The sequence below is a fragment of the Eumetopias jubatus genome, unplaced genomic scaffold, assembly GCF_037043125.1.
Source record: "Eumetopias jubatus isolate StellerSeaLion01/CBP00866 unplaced genomic scaffold, mEumJub1_p1.0 scaffold_14, whole genome shotgun sequence".
Lineage (NCBI taxonomy): Eukaryota > Metazoa > Chordata > Mammalia > Carnivora > Otariidae > Eumetopias > Eumetopias jubatus.
In genome coordinates, this window is record NW_028274820.1 from 95,010,590 (window position 1) to 95,037,066 (window position 26,477).

Genomic DNA, 26,477 nt, shown 5'->3' on the forward strand with positions numbered 1-26,477 from the left:
AGTCGTAGTCATAAACAGGTATTCAATCAGTGCTGAAGTTAAGATTCAAGCTGTCTTTAGAATAGGGTAAGAGAGAAAAAAATTAATCCTAGTTCAGTGATTCTTTCCAGTCCAGCAAGTTGAAGACTTTATAACCCACAGCAACTTCCCCCTTTTTAAAGCTCCTTAGATAAAAATCATGTGCAGTAAGGGTAAAGAACCACTCCCCCAGGGGATGGGAGAGAGAAAGGAAAAAAAAATTGGATTAGCAAAGGAGAATGAGTATGAGGAAAATGAGGGAACGGAGCTGATTAAAACTCATTAGAATAAAAATTTTTTGCTGGGCAGCAGAAAATGATTGGTTTGGTGATGTAGGGCAGGGCCACACCAGAATGTCCAGACATAAGATTTCTTATCTTCCCAAACAAAAGTAATTTTATATCCAAAAAATGAAGAAAAATCACTACAAGCCCTCGTTGAAATTAAAGATGATGAGTCTGGGACAAAAAATTCTTTCAGATTTCCCCAGAAGAGTAAGAGAAAGAACTTTGATGATACTTATAAAATAGAAATATATTAAAAAACAGGATAAAGGGGCGCCTAGGTGGCTCTGTCAGTTAAGCATCTGACTCTTGATTTTGGCTCAAGTCATGATCTCAGGATCCTGAGATAGAGCAGTGCAACCGGCTCTGTGCTGAGTGTGTGGGGGGGGTCTCCTTGGGATTCTCTTTCTTCCTCTGCACCCCCCACCCCTTGCTGTGCATGCGTGTGAGCACCCATGTGCTGTCTCCAAAAATAAATACTTTTGTTGTTTTTTTTAAGTAGAATAGGATATTGTAAAACTAAAAGGAGATAGTTTTGGCCTTAACATGGCTTCTTAGAAAAAATGAAGAAAATCTGTTTCAACAATCCTAAAAGGGAAATGAAAGAATTAAAAACAAAAACAAAAACATTCAAGAAAGGTACTAGACTTCCTGTCCTGTTTTGATCTCTTCAGTGGACCACAGCAATTAAAACCAGGTAATTTTAGTAAACAAGTGATCATTTCAGTGACTTTACAAATGGCAAAATTCCCTCCCCCTAAAAATATATTTTTTTAAAAGCCTACCTCAGAAGATGCCTATGTTAAAATATAAATTCAGACAAACTACTAGGGAAGGAACTATAGGCAAACAATGGTACAAAAAACTATAGCCACCGGCTTCCTTCCTCCCAATAAAAAGGCATCAAGTCCAGATTATTATACGATTGGTTTCATTCAAACCTTTAAAGAAAATATAGTAACAATTATTAGTACATGATAGCATATAAAAAAATCTTCCAAATTCATTTTATGAGACTAGCAAAATCTAGATGTCCAAACTTGACATAGATAATACAGAAAGAAAAAGAAAACCACAATAATCCAACATGTGAGGATAGAAAAAAAAATTTTTTTTTAAAGAGAGAGAGAGAGGGAGGGGGAGGCAGAGGGAGAGAGAGGGGCAGAGGGAGGCTGCTGCAGAAGGAGAGGAGGAGAGAGAATCTTAAGCAGGCTCCACGCTCAGCACGGAGCCCGACGGGAGGGGGCTCGATCTCACAACCCTGAGATCATGACCTGAGCTGAAATCAAGAGTCGGACATTTCACCACATCAGAAACTAATGATGTATTATATGGTGACTAACATAACCTAATAAAATTAAAAAAATTAAAAAAAAAAGAGTCGGACCTTAACCGACTGAGCCACCCAGGCACTTTGGATAGAAAAACTGTTTTCCTTCTCCCTCTCCCTTCCCCCAACTCTCCCTCTTGCTCTTTCTCTCAAATTAATGCTAGTCATTCATCAGGAATCCAGTAAAGTCATACCTTAACAGATCAAAGGAGAAAATTACAGATTATAGATGCCAAAAAAAAAATGACTATTACCAAAGATAAAAAATTTTAAATAAATAATTCAAAAAGAGAGACATGGTCCTAAAGTTTCAGAAGAACTGCTACAAGAATTATGGTACTGTAAGCAAGAAGGCTAGACCATCACTCAGTGAAAAAGATTCTAAATAACTCCTCTAAAATAAAAAAAAAAAATACACCAGCAGCTTGAGAAAGAAATCAAAGCTAATAAATCACAGACCAAAATATAAAAGGAAGTTTCTATTGAGATAATTCTAGAATATCTCCAAGCTTAAAGACAGCACATATAAAAAGGAAGCATGAGGAAATGATAAAGACCTGAAATTGTAATCATATAGTCATTAAAATAAAATTTCAGTTGAAGTAAAAAGATTAGAACTAAAGAAAGATTTAAAGAACTAGAAGAGGATTCAGAGAAAATTAGCCAAAAGGCAGAGAAAAATGAATGGGAGATATGAAAGACAAAGAATAGAGTTAGTAAATCCAGAAGTTAAACAGACAATGGGAGAGATATCTGAAGAAAGGATGCCTGTAATTTTCCAAAACAGTTGAAAATAAAAATTACTCAAGAGTAGCACAATGAGTCCTGTGTCTTGGCCATGACAGATAAAACTAAATCCACAACTATACAGGTTGAAGTCAAAGTGCATAAAAGTTCTTAAAGTCAACCAGAGAGAGGGGCGCTTGGGTGGCTCAGTCGTTAGGCATCTGCCTTCAGCTCAGGTCATGGTCCCAGGGTCCTGGGATCAAGCCCCACATCGGGCTCCCTGCTCAGCGGGAAGCCTGCTTCTCCCTCTCCCACTCCCCCTGCTTGTGTTCCCTCTCTCTGTGAAATGGATAAATAAAATCTTAAAAAAAAAAAAAAGTCAACCAGAGAGAAAAGAAAAATAAATTAGATATATATTTTTTTAATTTTATTATGTTGTTAGTCACCATACAGTACATCATTAGTTTTTGATGTAGAGATCCACATTCATTGTTTTCATATAACACCCAGTGCTCCATGCAGTATGTGCCCTCCTTAATACCTCTCACCGGGCTAACCCATCCCCCCACACCCCCTCTCCTCTAGAACCCTCGTTTGTTTCTTTTTTCTTTTTTTTTTTAAAGATTTTATTTATTTATTCATGACAGAGAGAGAGAGAGAGAGAGAGGCAGAGGGAGAAGCAGGCTCCCAAGGAGCAGGGAGCCTGATGCGGGACTCGATCCCAGGACCCCGGGAACATGACCTGAGCCGAAGGCAGACACTTAACGACTGAGCCACCCGGGCACCCAACCCTCGTTTGTTTCTCAGAGTCCATAGTCTCTCATGGTTCGTCTCTCCCTCCGATTCCCCCCCTTCATTTTTCCCTTCCTTCTCCCAATGTCCTCCATGCTATTCCTTATGTTCACAAATAAGTGAAACCATATGATAATTGACTTTCTCTGCTTGACTTACTTCACTTAGCATAATCTCCTCCAGTCCCATCCGTGTTGATGCAAAAGTTGGGTATTCATCCTTTCTGATGGCTGAGTAATATTCCATTGTATATATGGACCACATCTTTTTTATCCATTCATCTGTTGAAGGGCATCTCAGCTCTTTCCACAGTTTGGTTATTGCAGACATTGCTGCTATGCACATTGGGGTGCATATGGCCCTTCTTTTCACTACATCTGTGTCTTTGGGGTAAATGCCCAGTAGTGCAACTGCTGGGTCATAGGGTAGCCTCTATTTTTAATTTTTTGAGGCAGCTCCCTACTGTTTTCCAAAGTGGCTTTACCAAATTGCATTCCCACCAACAGCGTAAGAGGGTTCCCCTTTCTCCACAACCTCTCCAACATTTGTTGTTTCTTGCCTTGTCAATTTTTGCCATTCTAACTGGTGTAAGGTGGTATCTCAATGTGGTTGACAGAGAGAGACGCAGTGAGAGAGAGAACACAAGCAGGGGGAGTGGGAGAGGGAGAAGCAGGCTTCCCGCTGAGCATACAGCCCAATATGGGGCTCGATCCCAGGGCCCTAGGGTCATGACCTGAGCCGAAGGCAGATGCTTAACAACTGAGCCACCGAGGCGCCCCTAGATAGCATATTTCTTAACAGTAAAAGAAGCCAGAGGATAATGAAATGACTTCAAGATACAAATGAAAACAGCTGACAACCTAGAAAAGGGAAACTGAACCCAGAATAATGTAGAAGAATGGTATGGGCATGTTAGACTGATCAACAGCCCCCAAAATATCTACATTCTAAACCCCAGAACCTATGTTACCTTATATGACAAAAAGAATTTTGCAGATGTAATGAAGTTTCTTCTTTCTTTCTCTTTCTTTCTTTCTTCTTTCTTTCCTTTCCTTTTCTTTCTTTGCAATTAAGTATCTTGAGTTAGAGTAGATTATCTTGGATGGGCCATAAATGTTACTACACGCATCCTTATAAAATGGAATTGGAGGGAGATTTTGTTACAGAGGATAAGGTAAACATGAAGATAAACCAGAGAGAGCTGAAGATGCTACACTGCTGGCCCTGAAGTTGAAAGAAGGGACCATGAATCAAGGAATCTAAGGAATGCAGTTCTAGAAGCTGGAAAAGGTAGGGATATGTGTTCCGGAGGGAGAACAGTCTTTTGACACCTTGATTTTGGCCCAGTGAAACCCACTTCGGACCTCAGACCTTCAGAATTATTAAGAGAATAAGTTGTGGTATTATAAAACACCAGGTTTGTGGTCATTTGATACAGCAACCACAGGAAACTAATATAAATGGGGAACCTAGAAATTAATAAACACAAGTGTAAATCTAAATAAGCATAAACTATATAAAACAACAAAAACAATGATAACAACTACTGGGGGGAAACGGCCAGCACTAAAGCATTCTAAGACCCACCTATTATTCAAGAAGAGGGATCCTGGAACATCTCGTGTGCCAGACAGATGTCAAAACAACACAGGAGTCAGTTTAAAGGGACTCTTACTGGCCAAATTTAGAAGATTATCAGCAAAAAGAGTAAAAACTATAATTAATTACAACAGATTGCATACATAAAGTAAAAACTCTCATAAAAGTAAGTTTTTTAAAAGTTCATAAAAGTAAGAAGTGTGTTTTGGGTGACATTTGCCACCAGTGTAGGTGACTATTACATCTTTAGAAAACTAAACATTACTGGAAAAGAATTATGTATTTATCTTGCCTTTTTGGGGGAAAAATTCTACTTATTCCCATTTGATGTGAGAAGCTCTCTTTACAAAAAAAAAAAAAAAAGCCAGCTAATATAAAATCACTGATTCAGGAAAGGATCACGGGAGGCTAAAACCATTAGATGAAAAGAACAAGAATACTCATATAGTGTCAAAGCATTTCTGCAGATTAAAGACAAAGGGAAACACACACCTTTACAAGGAGATGTGGCTTTGAATCATTAATAGAGGGACAATCCGACAAGTGCCTCTTAATGTGATGCAACATAAATGACACATTATCTATCACCCATGAAGTATACCTGCAAAACATTATATAGAATCAAATCAAACTTTTATACTTAACTTCTAATTTAGAAGAAATATCCAGGATAAAAAAATATGCTAAAAACACCACAATGAAATAATCAGGAAAAGAGAAAATGTGGGACATTCATTAAGACATTTACCTTTCTCTTTGAAAGTCAAAGCCATGACAACCAGAGAAATCCAAAATGTGGGACATTGCAGGACAAGTGTAATAAATCATGTCATGGGAAACAAAATGGCAGGTGGTCAGTTGAAGACTCTAAGATAACAACTACTAAAAGTCAACAACTAATTCAATGCATGCACAAAAAGGAGATCTTAGTTCAAGGATGGAGGATAGTCATAAAAAACATTCTTAGGATAACTGTGGAAATTTAAACATGGACTTCATGCAATTATGGAATTGTTAATCTCCCTAAATATATTTTAGACAGGTAAAATAATTTTCCAGGACCTATAAATCTAGCAAAATGTTAATAACTGTTGAAGCTAGGCAGTATAGATAATATCTACGTAAGTGTTCATTGTGATATTATTTCCACTTTTCTGTAAATTTGAGTTTTTCTCCAAACTTTTTATTTCTTTTTCCTTTAATTCTTCCCAACAATGCTTTTTCTCTTAAAGTCTATTTTATGATACAAACCTACCTACACCAGCATTCTACCACTATTTGCCTGATACGTCCTTTCTCATCTTTTCACCTTATTATTATTATTTTTTTAATTAAGTAGGCTCCATGCTAGGCATGGGGCTTGAACTCACAACACTGAGATCAAGACCTGAGCCAAGATCAAGAGTGAGACACTTAAGCAACTGAGCCACCTAGGTGCCCCTCATCTTTTTACTTTCAACCACTGTGTGTCTACTGTAAATGAATTATGCATAGTTCTTTTTGCTAGCTTGTTTTCTTTTAAACATATCTGTTGGTGTTTTAATTAGACAATTTGGTTCACTTACATTTTCATAAATTTGATTTATTTCGTAAAGCTGATTTATTTCTACCATCTTATTGTGTGTTTTCCACTTACACTGCTTTTTCTTGATTTTCTGACTTCTATAGAAGTGACCAAGTTTTGTTATTCTTCCTTTTTACCTCTATGTACCAGCTACATTCCAGGCCATAAAACATGTTTCATAACTACAGAAAAGTATTATCAGCCAAACCATATTCCTTTACTATGATACAATTAATTTAGAAATCAGTAACAAAATTTGAATATATTTTGAAAAGTTCAATATCCACTTATTTTAAAAATCTTGAAATATTAGATTTAGGGATCTTTTAACTTAATACAGCATATCTATAAGAAACCTGCAGCAAACCCTATGACCCAGCAATTGCACTACCGGGTATTTACCCCAACGATACAAATTTGGTGATCTGAAGGGGCACATGCACACCAATGTTTATAGGAGCAATGTCCACAATAGCCAAACTATGGAAAGAGCCTAGATGTCCATCAACAGATGAATGGATAAAGAAGATGTGGTATATATATATATACAATGGAATATTATGCAACCATCAAAAAAATGAAACCTTGCCATTCACAACAATGTGGATGGAACTAGAGGGTATTATGCTAAGCGAAGTAAGTCAATCAGAGAAAGGCAAGTATCGTATGATCTCACTGATATGAGGAATTTGAGAAACAAGACAGAGGATCCTAGGGGAAGGGAGGAAAAAATGAAACAAGATGAAACCAGAGAGGGAGACAAACCGTAAGAGACTCTTTTTTTTTTTTTTAAAGATTTTATTTATTTATTTGACAGAGAGAGAGATAGCAAGAGAGGGAACACAAGCAGGGCGAGTGGGAGAGGGAGAGGCAGGCCTCCCACGGAGCAGGGAGCCCGATGTGGGGCTCGATCCCAGGACCCTGGGATCATGACCTAAGCCAAAGGCAGATGCTTAACGACTGAGCCACCCAGGCGCCACACCATAAGAGACTCTTAATCTCAGGAAACAAAACAGGGTTGCTGGAGCAGAGCGGGTGGGAGGGATGGGGTGGCTGAGTGATGGATATTGGGGAGGGTAAGTTCAATGGTGAGTGCTGTGAACTGTGTAAGACTGATGAATCACAGACCTGTACCCCTGAAACAAATAATACATTATATGTTAATTAAAAAAAAAAAAAGAAAAAAACCTGAAGCAAAATATCACAGTAAAAGGTCAGGCATAAGACAAAGGTACCTGTTATCACTATATTATATAGAGAAAGTTATAGTTAATAGTGTGGAAAGAAGATATGAAAAAGGACACAAAAATTGCAACAGTAGAGATAAAAATTTATTTGTAGGAAACATGCTATAATAGAAAAACTAAAGAGAACCTGGAAACCATTAGGGCTAATAACTAGTATCTATAAAGACTAATATAAGAGTTAGTTTAGCAGGATGGCTGTATATAAGATCAAGGATACAAACGTTATATAGTATTCCAATGCATCAGCCAGACCCAATTAAAAAAAGATGCCCTTTGGGGTGCCTGGGTGGCTGAGCTGGTTAAGCATCTGACTCCTGATTTCGGCCCAGGTCATGATCTCAGGGTTGTGAGATCTAACTCCGCGTTGGGCTCTGCGCTAAGCGTGGAGCCTGCTTAAGAGTCTCATTCTTCCTCTCCCTTTCCCCACCTCCCTCTTTAAAGTAAATAAATAAATATTTATTTATAAATTTAAATAAATTATTTATCTAAACAAACAAATTAAAAGATGCCCTTCACAATAACAACAAAAACCATAAAGAATCTAGGGATAAATCCTTTAAGATTTTATTTATTTGACACAGAGAAAGTGAGAGAGAGAGATAGAGAGCAAGCACAAGCAGGGGGAACGGCTGGCAGGGGAGAAGCAGGCTCCCTGCTGAGCAAGGTGACCGATGCAGGACTTGATCCCAGCACCCTGGGATCATGACCTGAGCTGAAGGCAGCCACTTAACTGACTGAGCCACCCAGGCACCCCTAATCCTTTTTTTTTTTAAAGATTATTTATTTTTAAGTAATCTCTACACCCAATGTGGGGCTCAAACTCACAACCCCAAGATCAAGAGTCACATGCTCCACCACTGAGCCAGCCTGGAGCCCCTAGGAATAAATGTAATAAAAGATTTGCAAGACCTTTGTGCAGGGAACAGGAAAATAATATGCAAATGCGTAAAAGAAGATTGAGAAGAGAAACTCAGAGGACTCCGCAGGTTAATTTCATCCTCTCAGTAGCCTATCAACAGGTGTGAGTTTACTCAATGCAAGAAAAGACTGATGAAAGAGACAAAGAGCTCCCCATTCTAATAAGGCCATTTCATCAATCTCAAAGTTCCAATTACTGGCATATTCTAGTTATGTCTACTCTCAGTACACATCTATGTGAAGATAATAGAGCTCAGGGGAGTGTGGTGCTCTGCAACTTACTGTTTCCCACTAAATCTTACTTCACATTTATGCCATGTGATGCATGTGTGTATGTACATGCCCCAAACCTTCATGTGACAGAGACTAACATAAATGTTCTTTAGTGTGAAGACTCAATATCATAATAATCTCAAATTTCTGCAAATTAATTTAGTGCAAGACAATAAACAAAATCCTGAGATTTTTTTTCCCTCATGGAATTTGGCAAACTGATTCTAAAATTCTTATGAAAGCACTGTAAAATGATAGCCTTTTAGCTATTTTAAATAATGAGAGTAAGACTGTACCATATATACAGTAAGACTATCCATGTATCATGGACCATATAATAAATAATGCTGGGGTTACTGGCTATCCTTATGGAAAATGTCAAATAATCCAAAAGAAAAATGGGCAAAGGATTTGTGAATAGGTAGTTGAACTAAAGAGAATTTAGACTATCCAACAGACACATGATAAAATAAATGACCTCACTGGGGCCCTGGGTGCCTCAGTCGGTTAAGCGACTGCCCCACGTCAGCCTCCCTGCTCCGTGGGGAGTCTGCTTCTCCCTCTCCCTCTGCTTTTCCTCCTGCTCATGCTCTCTCTCTCAAATAAATAAAATCTTTTAAAAAAATAAATGACCTTATTAGTAATCAAAGAAACACAAATTAAAATAAGAAATCATTTCACACCCATGAGACTGGCAAAAAATTTAGGTCTAACCATATACAGCAATAGGTGCTTTTCTATTCTACATGTGGATGTAATATAAATGCATGAGAGTAAACTGGAAATATCCCATTAAGCTGAAGATAGGCATTATGCTATCATCTAACTATTATAATATTAACAAATGTACAAGAAGTATTCATTGCAGTAACGTTTATAACAGCAAAATACTAGAACTAAAATACTCCCTAAGAGAAAAATGAACAAAAAAAAAAATGTAAAATGGAATACTATATATAAATCAAAATGAGGAACTAGAGCTAAATATATCAACATGGATACATCTCAAAAACACAACACTGAATGAAAAAAATCAAGTTCCAAGATATATACAGCTTTAAAATATGCAATTAATATTGTTTATGGATATATACTCATGGCAAAAATTTAGAAGTGAGTGGAGGTGGGTGGGAAATGGGGTAATTGGGTGATGGGCATTAAGGAAGGTGATGTGATGAGCACTGGCCATTATATGCAACTGATGAATCACTAAATTCTACTCCGAAACTAATAATACACTATATGTTAACTAAATTGAATGAATTTATTTATTTACTTAAAGGTTTTATTTATTTATTTGAGGGAGAGTGAGTGTGAGTGGAGGTGGTGTGGGATGGGGAGGTGGAGCAGGGAGAGGGACAAACAGATACTGTGCTGAGCAAAGAGCCAGATGTGGGTCCTGATCCCACAACCCCAAGATCATGACCCGAGCTAAAATCAAGAGTGGGATGCTCAACCAACTGAACCACCCAGGCGCCCCTTAACTAAACTGAATTTAAATTAAAAAAACTTTAGAGCAGAGTTGCGCAGTGGAAGCGTGCTGGGCCCATAAATTTAAAAAATTAAAAAAAAAATTAGAAGCATGCATGGGTATGATAAACACTAAATTCAGGATAATGGGTACCTCTGAAGATGAAGAGGGCAGGGAATAGGATCAAAGGATAAGCTCTGATTACCTCTGATGGTCTATAAGGTTTATCACGCTTTATCTGTGTCTGTAATAGGATGAAAGACTTAATTGAACAAAACTGGGTTATAGGTACGTGGATAATCAACATTATTATACTCTATACATTTCTTGCATGCTTGAAAAAGGAAGGAAGGAGAGAATGAAGAAGGAAATTGAGGTGGTGAGTTGGTTAGCTCCTTCCATGCTAAAAGCTGTCCTTACATTTATAATTAGGGGGTAGCCCTAAACCTGCCAACTCCAATCCCTGTGCTCTAGAAAAAAACCAACCAATGAATACACAAAACTTAAAGAGAACTCACAGTCAGACTTCCCATTTAGAAAAGCCTAGACCTATATAACTGCAAAACTCTCTACTCTAATCAACTTAGTCCTTTATTCATGAATATGCATAGACAGTCAAGAACCACAAGATATGAACAGCATGGTGACTACAGTTAATATTGTATTATATATTTGAAAATTTCTAAGAGATTAAATCTTAAGAGTTCTCATCACAAGAAAAAAAACTGTGACCATGTATGGTGACAGACATTAACTAGACTTACTGTGGTGATGATTTCTCTATACAAATAGCAAATCATATTGTATACTTAAAACCAATATAATATGTCCATTATATCTCAATAAAAAAAAAGAAGGGCACCTGGCTGGTTCAGTCAGCAGAGCATGTGACTCTTGATCTCAGGGTCCTGAGTTCAAGCCCCATGTTGGGCATGAAGCCTACTTTAAATAAATAAATTAATTAATGAATTAATAAAGTCAGTCTCTGTCTTTTTAGAGAGAGAGAGAAAAGAATCACAAGACACCAGGAAAATCCAACAGAAGGAAAGAGAAAGATCACTGTGAACAAACAGAATGACTAGGCAAGGAGAAAGTGGAAATACTGTTATCAGAAAACATTTTAGAAAGGGTAAATAACAGAATGAGCATTGGTAAAGACCATGGTAGCAATCTGTAATATAAAGAAAAACTAAAGGTAAAGAAAATTCCAGAGAAATAGAGCAAAACAAAACAAAAAACTGAGATGGATGATACAAGTAAAAAGTTGATATGTTAAGAGCATATCTAGGAGGTTCAAAATTCATTTAACAAGAGTTCTAAATACCTAGAGGGTGTTATGCTAAGTGAAATAAGTCAGAGAAAAACAAATACCATGATTTCACTTATATGTAGAATCTAAAAACTAAACAAATGAACAAACGAAAAAGCAGAAATAGACCCATAAATACAGAGAACTGATGGTTGTCAGAAGAGTGGGGGTGGGTGGTGGGCAAAACTGGTAAAGAGAAGTAGGAGGTATGGGCTTCCAGTTATGGAATAAGTCATGGGGATAAAAGGTACAGCACAGAGCAGACAGTCAATGGTACTGGAACGCATTGTATGTTGACAGATGGTAGCTACACCTGTGGTGAGCAAGCGTAACAGAGTTGTTGAATCACTATGTTGTACACCTGAAACTAATGTAACACTGTGTGTCAACTATATGTCAGTAAAAAATTTTAAAAATAGGCTCTGGAGCAAGATGGTGGAGAAGTAGGAGACCTGGATTTCGTCTGGTCTCAGGAATTCAGCTGGATAGGGATCAAACCATTCTGAACACCTAGGAACTCAACAGGAGATAGAAGAAAAGAATACCAGCAACTCTCTGAACAGAAAAGTGACTACTTTCTGGAAGGTAGGACTTGCACAGAAGTGAATTGGAGGCGTTATTTGGGAGGATAGACGGCGGGGGAGGGGGCCTCTGTCGGGCCGCTTCTGAACAAGTGATAGAGCCACAGAGCACAAAATCGGAACTTTCAGAAGTTGGCTCCGCTGAGAGACGTCGCTCCAGTGGCTAAGCAAGGGGTGGAACCCTCGCAGGACAGTGTGGTCTCAGGACCCTTGGGGTCACAGAAACACCGGGGGTGCCTGAGTGCGGCAGAGCTCCCAGGTATTGGAGCGGGGAAGCGGGCTGTAGAGACGGAGCCGAGGCGTGGGCTCCCAGCTTGGGGTTGCCATAAACTGTGATCGGTGACACAGTCAGGCCACTGCTCCTCCAGCAGGGACCCAACAAGCGGCAGATCCGGAAAGACTCCCTTTCCTCCCCTGGGAGGAGAGGCGTGGGAGCGCACCGCAGGGATCTGCCAGGTTTGGAGACTCCACACCAAGTTGGGTGCCAGAGATAGAAACGCTCGGTCACAGGCCAGGTGAGCACGGAGTGTGGCCGGAGACCAGGGAGACGGGAGTGATTGACTGCTTTTCTCTGGGGGCTCACTGAGGAGTGGGGCCCCGAGTTCTCTTCTCCTCGGGGGTGGAGATTGGGAGGCCACCATTTTCACTCTCGTCCTCCAAAGCTGTACCAAAAATTTGCAGGGAACTAAAGCTCTGAGCAGATTACTTAGCCCAGACCCAGCAATGGCGGGGCAGTTCCGCCTCCGGCAAAGACATTTAGGAAACAACGCAACAGGCCCCTCCCCGAGAAGATCAGCAAGAATCGCCAGCCAAGACCAAGTATACTGATCAATGAGAACGGCAGAACTCCAGCGCTAGGGGAATACTGCACATAGAATCCATGGCTTTTTTACCATGATTCTTTAGTCTTTCAAAGTTAATTTTTAACTGCCTTTTTAAAAAATTTTTCTTTTTCCCTTTTTCAACCAACATCTTATCAATCCCTTTTTAAAAATTTTTTATTTTTCATTTTTAGAGTCATATTTTATCCTTTCATAGCAGTTACTCTTATTTTTGGCATATATATATATATAAGTTGTTCTCTCTTTAAAATTTTGAGATACAGTTTCTTCTAACAGATCAAAATATACCCTAAATCTCTAGTGTATGGCTTTGTTCTAGTCTCTGCCTAATCACATTCTTTTTTTTTTGAATTCTCTTTTCTTTTTTCAAACAACTTCTTATCAATTCCTTTTATAAAATTTTTTATAATTTTCATCTTTACAGTCATATTCCATCCCTTCATCGTATCAACTCTTATTTTTGTACATATATAACTTTTTTTTTCTTTAAAATTTTGGGAGGCACTTTCTTCTAACAGACCAAAATGTACCCAAGATCTAGTGTGTGGCACTGATCTATGCACCAGCCTGATCATATTTGATCATATTCTTTTTTTGTTGGTTCTGTTTTTGTTTCTTTTTATCTTTTTCTTTTTTTTTTTTCTTTTCTATTTTCTTTCTTTCCCTTTCTTTTCCCCCAGCTTCAGGTCTTTTCTGATTTGTTTAGAGTATATTTTCTGGGGACTTTGTTACCCTGTTAGCATTTTGTTCTCTCATTCATCTATTCTCTTCTGGACAAAATGACAAGATGGAAAAAATAACCTCAACAAAAAGAACAGGAGGTAGTACCAACTGCCAGGGACCTACTCATTAAGGACATTAGTACGATGTCAGACCTAGAGTTCAGAATCATGATTTTAAAGATACTAGCTGGGCTTGAAAAAAGCATGGAAGTTATTACAGAAACCCTTTCTGGAGAAATAAAGAACTAAAAACTAACCAAGTCGAACTCAAAAAGGCTATTAATGAGGTGCAATCAAAAATGGGGGCACTAACTGCTAGGATAAATGAGGCAGAAGAGAGAATCAGCGATATAGAAGACCAAATGATGGAAAATAAAGCAGCTGAGAAAAAGAGAGATAAACAACTACTGGATCACGAGGGCAGAATTCAAGAGATAACCGATACCATAAGACAAAATGACATTAGAATAATTGGGATCCCAGAAGAAGAAGAAAGAGAGATGGGGGCAGAAGTAATACTGGAGCAAATTATAGCAGAGAACTTCCCTAATGTGGGGAAGAAAAGAGGCATCAAAATCCAGGAGGCACAGAGAACCCCTCTCAAAATCAATAAAAATAGGTCAACACCCTGACATCTAATAGTAAAACTTACGAGTCTCAGAGACAAAGAGAAAATCCTGAAAGCAGCTCGGGAGAAGAGATATGTAACCTACAATGGTAGAAACATTAGACTGGCAACAGACCTATCCACAGAGACCTGGCAGGCCAGAAAGGACTGGCATGATATATTCGGAGCACTAAATGAGAAAAACATGCAGCCAAGAATACTATATCCAACTAGGCTGTCATTGAAAATAGAAGAAGAGATAAAAAGCTTCCAGGACAAACAAAAACTAAAGGAATCTGTGAACACCAAACCAGCCCTACAAGAAATATTGAAAGGGGTCCTCTAAGCAAAGAGAGAGCCTAAAAGCAACACAGACCAGAAAGGAACACAGACAATATACAGTTAACAGTCACCTTACAGTCAATACAATGGCACTAAATTCATATCTTTCAATAGTTACCCTGAATGTAAATGGGCTCAACGCCCCAATCAAAAGACACAGGCTTTCAGATTGGATTAAAAAACAAGACCCATTGATATGCTGTCTGCAAGAGACTCATTTTAGACCCAAAGACACCCCCACATTGAAACTGAACGGGTAGAAAACCATTTACCATGCTAACGGACACCAAAAGAAAGCTGAGGTGGCAATCCTTATATCAGACAAATTAGATTTTAAACCAAAGACTGTAATAAGAGATAAGGAAGGAGACTATATCCTACTTAAGGGTCTATCCAACAAGAAGCTCTAACAATTGTAAACATCTATGCCCCTAACATGGGAGCAGCCAATTATATGAGGCAATTAATAACAAAAGCAAAGAAACACATTGACAACAATGCAAAAATAGTGGGGGACTGTGACACCTCCCTCACTGAAATGGACAAATCATCTAGGCAAAAGATCAAGGAAATAAAGACTTTAAATGACACACTTGACCAAATAGACTTTACAGACATATTCAGAACATTCCATCCCAAAGCAACGGAATACACATTCTTCTCTAGTGCCCATGGAACACTCTCCAGAATAGATCACATCCTAGGTCACAAACCAGGTCTCAACCGGTACAAAAAGATTGGGATCATTCCCTGCAAATTTTCAGACCACAATGCTTTGAAACTAGAACTCAATCACAAGAGGAAAGTCGGGAAGAACTCAAATACATGGAGGCTAAAGAGCATCCTACTAAAGAATGAATGGGTCAACCAGGAAATTAAAGAAGAATTAAAAAAATTCATGGAAACCAATGAAAATGAAAACACAACTGTTCAAAATCTTTGGGATGCAGCAAAGGCAGTCCTAAGAGGAAAGTATATAGCAATACAAGCCTTTCTCAAGAAACAAGAAAGGTCTCAAATATACAACCTAACCTACACCTAAAGGAGCTAGAGAAAAAATAGCAAATAAAGCCTAAACCGAGCAGGAGAAGAGAAATAATAAAGATCAGAGCAGAAATCAATGAACTAGAAACCAAAAGAACAGTAGAATAGATCAACGAAACTAGGAGCTGGTTCTCTGAAAGAATTAACAAGATTGATAAACCCCTGGCCAGACTTATCAAAAAGAAAAGAGAAATGACCCAAATCAACAAAATCATGAATGAAAGAGGAGAGATCACAACCAACACCAAAGAAATACAAACAATCATAAGAACATATTATGAGCAACTCTATGCCAGCAAATTAGATAACCTGGAAGAAATGGATGCATTCCTAGAGATATATCAACTAACAAAACTGAACCAGGAAGAAATAGAAAACCTGAACAGACCTATAACCACTAAGGAAATTGAAGCAGTCATCAAAAATCTCCCAACAAACAAAAGCCCAGGGCCAGATGGCTTCCCAGGGGAATTCTACCAAACATTTAATGAAGAATTAATACCTATTCTCCTGAAACTGTTCCAAAAAATAGAAATGGAAGGAAAACTCCCAAACTCATTTTATGAGGCCAGCATTACCTTGATCCCAAAACCAGACAAAGACCCCATCAAAAAGGAGAATTACAGACCAATATCCTTGATGAACATGGATGCAAAAATTCTCACCAAAATACTAGCCAATAGGATCCAACAGTACATTAAAAGGATTATTCACCACGACCAAGTGGGATTTGTCCCTGGGCTGCAAGGTTGATTCAACATCCACGAATCAATCAACGTGATACAATACATTAACAAAAGAAAGAATAAGAATCATATGAATCTCTCAATAGATGCAGAAAAAGCATTTGACAAAGTACAGCATCCTTTCTTGATCAAAACTCTTCAGAGTATAGGGATAGAGGGTACATACCTCAATATCATAAAAGCCATCTATGAAAAACCTACAGCAAATATCATTCTCAATGGGGAAAAACAGAGAGCTTTCCCCCTAAGGTCAGGAATGCAGCAGGGATGTCCACTATCACCACTGCTATTCAACATAGTATTAGAAGTCCTAGCCACAGCAATCAGACAACAAAAAGAAATCAAAGGCATCCAAATTGGCAAAGAAGAAGTCAAACTGTCACTGTTTGCAGATGATATACTTTATGTGGAAAACCCAAAGACTCCAGACCCAAACTGCTAGAACTCATACAGGAATTCAGTAAAGTGGCAGGATATAAAATCAATGCACAGAAATCAGTGGCATTCCTATACACCAACAACAAGACAGAAGAAAGAGAAATTAAGGAGTTGATCCCATTTACAATTGCACCCAAAACCATAAGATACCTAGGAATAAATCTAACCAAAGAGGCAAAGGATCTGTACTCAGAAAACTATAAAATACTCATGAGAGAAATTGAGGAAGACACAAAGGAATGGAAAAACGTTCCATGCTCATGGATTGGAAGAACAAACATTGTGAAGATGTCAATGCTACCTAGAGCAATCTACACATTCAATGCAATCCCCATCAAAATACCATCAACTTTTTTCAAAAAAATGGAACAAATAATCCTAAAATTTGTATGGAACCAGGAAAGACCTTGAATAGCCAGAGGAATGTTGAAAAAGAAAAGCAAAGCTGGCGGCATCACAATTCCGGACTTCCAGCTCTATTACAAAGCTGTCATCATCAAGACAGTATGGTACTGGCACAAAAACAGACACATAGATCAATGGAACAGAATAGAGAGCCCAGAAATGGACCCTCAACTCTATGGTCAACTAATCTTTGACAAAGCATGAAAGAATGTCAATGGAAAAAAGTCTCTTCAACAAATGGTGTTGATAAAATTGGACAACCACATGAAGAATGAAACTGGACCACTTCCTTACACCACACACAAAAATAGACTCCAAATGGTTGAAAGACCTAAATGTGAGACAGGAGTCCATCAAAATCCTAAAGGAGAACACAGGCAGCAACCTCTTCAACGTCAGCTGCAGCAACTTCTTCCTAGAAACATTGCCAAAGGCAAGGGAAGCAAGGGCAAAAATGAACTACTGGGACTTCATCAAGATAAAAAGCTTTTGCACAGCAAAAAAAACAGTCCACAAAACCAAAGGACAACCGACAGAATGGGAGAAGATATTTGCAAATGACATATCAGATAAAGGGCTAGTATCCAAAATCTATAAAGAACTTATCAAACTCAACACCCAAAGAACAAATAATCCAATCAAGAAATGGCAGAAGACATGAACAGACATTTTTCCAAAGAAGACATCCAAATGGCCAACAGACACATGAAAAAGTGCTCAACATTGCTCGGCATCAGGGAAATCCAAATCAAAACCTCAATGAGATACCAACTCACACCAGTCAGAAAGGCTAAAATTAACAAGTCAGGAAACGACAGATGTTGGTGGGGATGCGGAGAAAGGGGAACCCTCCTACACTGTTGGTGGGAATGCAAGCTGGTACAGCCACTCTGGAAAACAGTATGGACGTTCCTCAAAAAGTTGAAAATAGAGCTACCATACGATCCAGCAATTGCACTACCGCGTATTTACCGCAAAGATACAAATGTAGGGATTAGAAGGGGTATGTGCACCCCGATGTTTATTGCAGCAATGTCCACAATAGCCAAACTGTGGAAAGAGCCAAGATGTTCAACAGATGAATGGATAAAGAAGATGTGGTGTGTGTGTATATACACACACTGGAATATTATGCAGCCATCAAAAGGAATGAGAGCTTGCCATTTGCAACGATGTGGATAGAACTGGAGGGTGCTATGCTGAGCGAAATAAGTCAATCAGAGAAAGACATGTATCATATGACTTCACTGATATGGGGAATTCTTAATCTCAGGAAACAAAGTGAGGGTTGCTGGAGTGGGGGGGGGGTGGGAGGGATGGGGTGGCTGGGTGATAGACATTGGGGAGGGTATGTGCTATGGTGAGCTTTGTGAATTGTGCAAGACTGTTGAATTACAGATCTGTACCTCTGAAACAAATAATGCAGTATATGTTAAGAAAAAATAAAAGAAGAAGATAGCAGGAGGGGAAGGATGAAGGGGGGGAAATCGGAGGGGGAGATGAACCATGAGAGACGGATGGACTCTGAAAAACAAACTGAGGGTTCTAGAGGGGAGAGGGGTGGGAGGATGGGTTAGCTTGGTGATGGGTATTAAAGAGGGCACGTTCTGCATGGAGCACTGGGTGGTATGCACAAACAATGAATCATGGAACAAGACATCAGAAACTAATGATGTAATGTATGGTGATTAACATAACAATAAAAAATTAAAAAAATTTTTAAAATAAAAAGTAAATGATTCTGACTCTGGAATTTTACATACAGGCAAACTACCAATCAAGTGTAAGAGTAAATGAAAATCTTTCTGGACATGTAAAGTCTCAAAAACTTACTTCAATTGGAATCATAGGTCTGAAAACATTCCTATCATTTGACTTAGCAAGTCCACCTCCAGGAATTTTACAAATCTCACACAAAACTGGAAAAACATAGTAGGTCCCTGGTTCTAGCCTTTAAAAAGATAAGTAAGTCACCACGTGAAAAAACATCAACTAATTTTTGAAAATGGCACTATCTTTACATAAAACAAAACAAACACAAAAGAAGAACAGGAATAAACTGGTCTAATAAAAAAAAGAAAGGAAAACACCCCATCAAAAGTCATGTTTCAGAGTAAAGGGTTAAAAGACAGCAAGTGTGGTTTTAGTACAGTAAGTACGGTAAGCAAGAGGCACATGAAAACAAGAAAGAGGTCAGAAAAACTAAGCAAGAAGCCAGATTATGAGGAAGTCCTGAAATCCATGGTAAGTAGTTTGGATTTTACTCTAAGTGCAATGAGAATCCAAACTCTCAAAACCAGGTGTGTGTGTGTGTGTGTGTGTGTGTGTGTGTGTGACATAATCTGATTGCTATCTTATTATTACTGACAATTATTATCCCGTTTTCTAGATGAGAATATTGTGGCACAGAAGTATTAAGTATTTTGCACACAGCCACAGAGCTAGTGAACAATAGTCAGGATTTAATTTTAGGTAATGTAAATCCAGAGCAGTAAATATTGTAATTCCTCTAAATATCACTCCAGTGAAGAATGGATTATAGGGAGGCAAGAATGGATGCAAAGAATTCCAGTTGAGACTATGGTTGTAGGCTAAGCAAGAGATGATTGCTTGGACTAAGGTGGAAGCAGTGGAGATGGAGAAAAACTGGTGAATTTGGGATATATTTTAGAAGTAGAGAAAATAAGACTTACTAATGGATTAGACATGGGGAAGGGGTGGGAGAGAAAAATAAGAATCAAGAGCCAAAATTTTGGTATAAGCAACAGGATGGACAATGATGCCATTTACTGAAGTGGGGGAACCAAGAGGGAGAGTTAGCAAGCATTATGTCACCAACAGGAGAGGTCAATGAAATGATCAAGGAGGCAAGCTGGCCATGCTATAATCAGGGGCCAGAGGAGAGATGAAGCAGGAGATACATTTAGGTGTCACAGCACACTAATAAGCAGATTTCCAAGGGAGTATAGGCAAAGACTCAACCATAAGGCCCATCAATATTTAGAGGACTAGTAAAAAAAAAATAGACACCACAAAAATGGTTGAGAAGAAATAGACACTGAGGTAGGAGAAAAACTATTCAGAGAAGAAAATTATTGGATAAAAACTGGAACAAGAATAATAGAAGGCACTAAGAAGGATGGAATTTTATATATCTGGTCATCACATTTACAGAATGAACAGGGCTGGGAGATAACACAGCATGTTTGTAGGCTAAAAGGAAAATCCAACAGAGAGGGAGAAACTGATGATGTGGAAGAGAGATGCTAACTGCAGGAAAGAAGCCCCAGAGACAGTAAGAAGAGATGGAACCTGAGTCACAAGAAGAGGAATTAGACTGGCAGGGAAGGTCTCTGATAATAAGTGAAAGGAAGAGAGAGAACACACCCCAATGCAGAGGGGTCTGCAGATTTGGTGGTGAGATGAGAGCTGCATCTAACTTCTCAATAAAGTTTGTGGTGAAGTCCACAGATGAGAGTGGGAGTTGTGACAAGTTTGCAATGAGTGGAAATGAGGTCTTAACCGGGAAAGTGAAGCAGCAGCAGCAGCAGCACTACCAGCAGACAGGTAAAGGCCTACTGAGGTTTATGGCATAAATTTAAAGTGGTACATTCAACTGCCTGAGTGTGGGCAGGGAGACGGTACACAGTTGGTATTTTGTTAGGCCCATAAAATGAAAGGCGAGAGAGTCAAGGGTATTTGTAATTGTTATAGTCATTCCCTGGTCCTAAAGTTGGTGGATTGTGAAAAGACAGTTTCACTTAAGAAGGCTGAAGAAGTGCTATAATCAGGGGCCAGACAGCTGTTTGGAATCTTCTTAAGATTAAAAAAGAGGTGGAGGGGCGCCTGGGTGACTCAGGTCACGATCTGAGGGTCCTGGGCTAGAGCCCCAAGACGGGCTCTCTGCTCACAGGGAACCTGTTTCTCCCACTCCTCCCTGCTCATGCTCTCTCTTGCTCTCTCTCAAATAAATAAATAGAATCTTTGAAAAATAAAAATAAAAAAGAGGTTGAGAATTTAAGAGTTTATTGATCATAGTTCCACAATAACTTTGGGCAGGTAGAGAGTGAGAAATACAAAGAGGGAAGTAGTACTCATGAAATCAATAAGTAGAAAATATCCTGACTTTTCAGTTAAACTTGGAAATTAATCTAAAATTATCCAAAATGGAATAAAGGGAGGAAAGATTTTCTTTTCCCCCCTCTGGCTAATTAACAGCAGGTAGACCTTATAGTTTCAGGGATCCTAGAAAAACAAAACAGCACCAAAAATGAGCTATTTTATTATTATTTTTTTAAAGATTTTATTTTTAAGTAGTCTCTACACCCAATTTGGGGCCTGAAGTCACAATCCTGAGATCAAGAGCTGCATGCTCCACTGACTGAGCCAGCCAGGTGGCCCCCCAAAAACTTTTTTAAACTGTCCGTAAGATCATGCACTAAATTTATATAACTTTAAAAACAAGTCACTCTTAGTTTTCCAAAACCCTGGAACACCATTCCAGAGCACTGAGCCTTACAATTCTAAAATAAAAGATGTGTGGGAAAACATAAGTAAATAACTAGGGCATAATGGCCTATTAGGACTGTAAGCTCAGTCAAGTTAAGATCTATACCACACTGATCACTATTTTATTCCCAGCACCTAAGAACACTAGCATGAAGCAGGTAGTTTACAGGTCAGAGAAGTAGGAGCCACCTTAGTCAAAATATTTTCCATCTTTCTCAAATGAAGCTCCGTGAGAGAATTCAGTCCTAATGTACCAAGTGTGAGTCCAAGGCATTCTCTCCGATGTTTCGACAATGAGGCTTATATGACTCTCAAAAGAGACAGTTAAAAAATATGTTCACTAATTTTAGGTATTTTTTGGTAAATCCTGAAATAATGAACAATATTTTGTGAAGAGCACTTGGTGGTATGTGAATGTTTTCAGGATACGATGCTACAAAAAACATCACCTATTTCCTTTGCTTTATGGGCTTTTCCCCTTCCCCAAAAAATACTGTTGAGTTTTCAACAATCTTATAATTTCTCCCTCAGTATAAGATCTCTCCAGCTTCTAACTCCATTTTCCCTATGCCATGTACTCTAATAACAAGTCGGTGATAGGAATATTATGCCAGAATTGTGCTTTTCTAGTGCTTACTTTGTACCAGGCCCTGTTAACACACTTTGTATACATTAAACTGGTTCAACTCTTCCCAATAACTCAAGGAGTTTGGAACTATTATTATCCTTACTTTAGAGAAGAGGAAATAGGTGAAAAAATAAACTTGGTCCAGGTCAGACAGCTAATTAAGTGATAGAACAATTATGATAGACTACATGGCCTGTGTGTCTTTGAGAAAGACAGTAGCCCCCTTGATCTGCTGTGGCACTTTCCAGTTTCAGCTACCTGCAGTCCACCACAGTCTGCAAAGAGCTAATCCTCCTTCTGACAGATTGTCAGGTCATTAGTGGCCTAATGCTACATCACAGTGCCCATGTCATTCCCCTCACTTCATCTCACCATGCAGGCATTTATCATCTCACACAGTCACAAGGATAAGTACAGTACAAGAAGATACTGTGAGAGAGAGAGAGAGGAGACAACACCTAATTTTTATTATAGTATATTGTTATAGTTGCATTATTTTATTATTAGTTATGTTGTTAATCTCTTCCTACACCTAATTTATAAATTAAACTTTATCAGAGGTATGTATGTTCAGGAAAAAACAAAGTATATATAGGGTTCAGTACTGTCCACAGTTTCAGGCATCCACTGGGGTTCTTGGAACATATCCCCCATGGATAAAGGGGGATGTGGACTACTAGAAGAAAAATTCCATCATCGGGTAATTAAACCAAAATCCTTGACATTGTAGTTGAGGAAAGACAAGCACAAAACAAACTAATATGTCAAATGGTGATAAAAAGTTATAAAGAAAAATCTAGCTGGAAAGCAGGAAGGAGGGGGGTGGCTATTAATTCTATAAAGCAGTCAGAGTTTAAGGACTCACTGATAATATATGAATGGAGACCTGAGGGAGTGAGGGAGCAAACTCACCACGTAGGTATATAAAAAGAAAACCAGACAGAAAACAAATGCAAGGCATTAAGACAGGAGAAGAACGGACTGGTGACAGGCTGACTGCATTCATGACCCCAATTAATGGCTTCCCTGTAGGCATACCTTCTGTTCAATAACTTGCAATCCCTGTCCACTCAAACCCCAGGCTTCTCCAAGTGACTCGTTTTAGGCCAACAGGATATTAGGAAACATGACCCAAGGAGAAGCTTAAAATGCAAACACAAACTTCTTGCTTTCCTGCACCATTGAACTTGCTTGCTCATATAGCTGTGCCTTGCTATGAAACATGTTTGGGCTAGCTTCCTAGAACCAAGTTGTGCCATTCAAGGCCATCCTAGACCAGCTAGCCTACTTAAACCACCAGTTTGGTCACAGAAACATAAGAGAGCCTAGCCAAGGTTAGCTCAGCCCATGGCCTGTTCACAGACTCACAGTTGTTGTTCAAAGCACTAAGCTTTGGGGTGGTTTGTTACACCATAAATAATAACACTGTGTTAGAAGAGCACAACAACATGCAATAGAACATACAAAAACTTGTACATGAATCTTCACAGATGCATTATGCACAATTAACCAAAAAGGGGAAACAACCCCAACCATTCAACTAATGAATAAATAAAATGTGGTATATATCCATTCACTAGAATATTACTTGGCAATAAAAATAAAATACTGATATATGCTATAACATGAACAAATCTTGAAAATGTACTTAGTGAATACAGTCACAAAGGACCACATACTGAGTTTGCATGAAATGCCCACATTAGGGAAATCACAGAGACAGAAATTAGTGGTTGCCTGGAACTGAGGCAGAGACTGAGTGATGATGGCTACAGGGTATGGGGTTCCTTTCTTGGAGAGATGAAAATATTCTAAAACTGATTTTGGTGATGGTTGTTGCACAACTCTGTGAACATAGGAAAAGCCACTGAATTGCACACTTTAAATGGGTGATTTGTAGGTTATGTGAACTCTATCTCAATAAAGATTTTTTTTAAAGGAAGTTGTGATCATTCAGATTTTTTAAAGTAGCTGCTATATTGAAAATGAACCATAGTGGGAGCAAGAGTTGATGCCAAGAAACCAGACTGGAAATGACTGCCAAATGCAAGAAAATGGTGCCTTTTATCAGACTGATACAGGCAGAGGTGGTAAGATGCATCATAGCCTGGATATATCATAAAGATAGAGTCAATAGTTTGCTGATGAAATGAATGCAGGGTATGATAAAGGGGGTCATCTTTGACTCTACAGTTTTTAACCTATGTAAGCCAACAGACATAAGAGCACCAAACTGAAAAGACTGCAGAAGGAAGACTAGAGGTGGGACTGGGGGACACAGCACAAGGAGTTAAAAATTTTATTTTAAACATCCTGAGAGGCTTATTAAACAATCAGAGTGGAGAACTTAAATAAGAGCTAGATATCCGTATCTGGAATTAAATTAAGAGGTCTGGGCTGGAGATATAAATTTGGAAGTTGAGAAGTAACATGTTTTTCACCCATTCTAAAAGACACTTTTTCTTTTACATTATAACAGAAATCAGAATGCATCTTACAACTGATGACATCTTAAAATTGCTGTTGTCCAGATGGTGAGCATGATGTAGTTCTCACTGCCCGCACATGTACAACTTGATGAACTCTATTCAGACTGTTGTCAGTAAACTAACTTATGAGCATTGTTGGTATTATGTATGTTGACATTAACTGCCACTGTAAAATACATCCAGAAAGATTATGTTTCTCCATTGAAACAAAAGTTATTATGTATGCAGAAAGGCACAAAATAAGAGATGGCTGAGCATAAATTTGATGTGAGTGGAGCAGCAGATAAGTCTAAAAAGTGAAAATAAGCACTGAAAAGGTTTAATTGACTATTTTTTGGTGGTACATAAAACAACAGTGTATCTTACAATCAACTGTATCACTGATTCAGTGAAAAATGAGAGATGATATTTAAAACCATAAAATGAAAAGACAGACCACAGGGTAAGATCCTACCTCATCATAGCTCTTCCCTCATAGGAGAATTGCAAAAATTTAGTGAGATATTTATAAAGCACTATGCAGACTGCTTAAGACATAATTAAAAACACAACCATTGGGGTGCCTGGGTGGCTCAGATGGTTAAGTGTCTGCCTTCAGCTCAGGTCATGATCCCAGGGTCCTGGGATCCAGCCCCACGTCTGGCTCCTGGCTCAACAGGGAGCCTGCTTCTCCCTCTCCCTCTGGCTCTCCCCCTGCTCATGCTCTCTCTCTGTATCTCTGTGTCTCAAATGAATAATATTTTAAAAATCTTAACAAAAAAACAAAACACAACCATTAAGCATTGATATCATCATTAAATGTTTAAAGGCCCACAACAAAATTCTATCAAATGAGCAGTTTCCAGAGAAGGTGTACTAGCCAGGATAGGCTACATTATGCTGTGTGTTAAGGAATCCCCAATATCTATGGCTTAAAACAAAAAAGGTTTATTTCTCATTCATGCTATCTGTCCATTTCAGAGAGGCAGGGAAGCCCTGATTATTTTATCTCAATACTACAGTCATTCAGGGATTCAAGCTGAAAGAGCAGCCACCATTTTGAACAATGCCAATCACCAGGCTGGACAGAAGGTGGGTGGGGGAAAGCTCTGGAGGAATTAACACGGGCAATTAGACATAAGACATGAGGTGACACAAGACATTGCTGTTCATAACACATTGAACCGAACTAGTCACAAGGCCTTCGGTGTGATCAGAATAGGAAAACTGGATATGGGTAAGAAGCACAAATGACTACCATAGAAGACTGATTTATCTAGAAATATATATAAGAAAACTATAGAAAGATAACCTGACACTTGGGCTTAAGCAGAATGATTACTAGATGCCGTGGAAGAAATAAGGAAATATATTATGTCTACCAAACACCATCCACATTTAATAATAGCCTTTGTCCCTTCTTTAACTCCAGTATAGTTAACATACAATACTACATGGATTTCAGGTGTACAACATAGTGATTCCACAATTCTATAAGTTACTCAGTGCTCATCATGATCAGTGTATGATGAATCCCCTTCATCTATTTCACCCATTCCCCCATCCAATTCTCCTCTGGTAACCTTCAGATGTTTCCTATACAGAAGTCTGTTT

At 38.6% G+C, this 26,477-nt stretch overlaps 1 protein-coding gene across 5 annotated transcripts in view; it reads right to left on the bottom strand.

Annotated features, from left to right (window-relative positions):
• Positions 1–26,477, bottom strand: part of BRAF (B-Raf proto-oncogene, serine/threonine kinase) — a 180,039-nt gene that overhangs the window by 94,528 nt on the left and 59,034 nt on the right. The window contains exon 2 of one of the 5 annotated variants that reach the window (XM_088018584.1): positions 5,242–5,350. The exons of the other annotated variants lie outside the window; for them this stretch is intronic. Coding sequence (XP_087874710.1) covers positions 5,242–5,316 — 75 coding nt within the window. The 5' untranslated portion in view covers positions 5,317–5,350. The remainder of the gene's footprint in view (positions 1–5,241; positions 5,351–26,477) is intronic. 5 annotated transcript variants of the gene reach the window in all.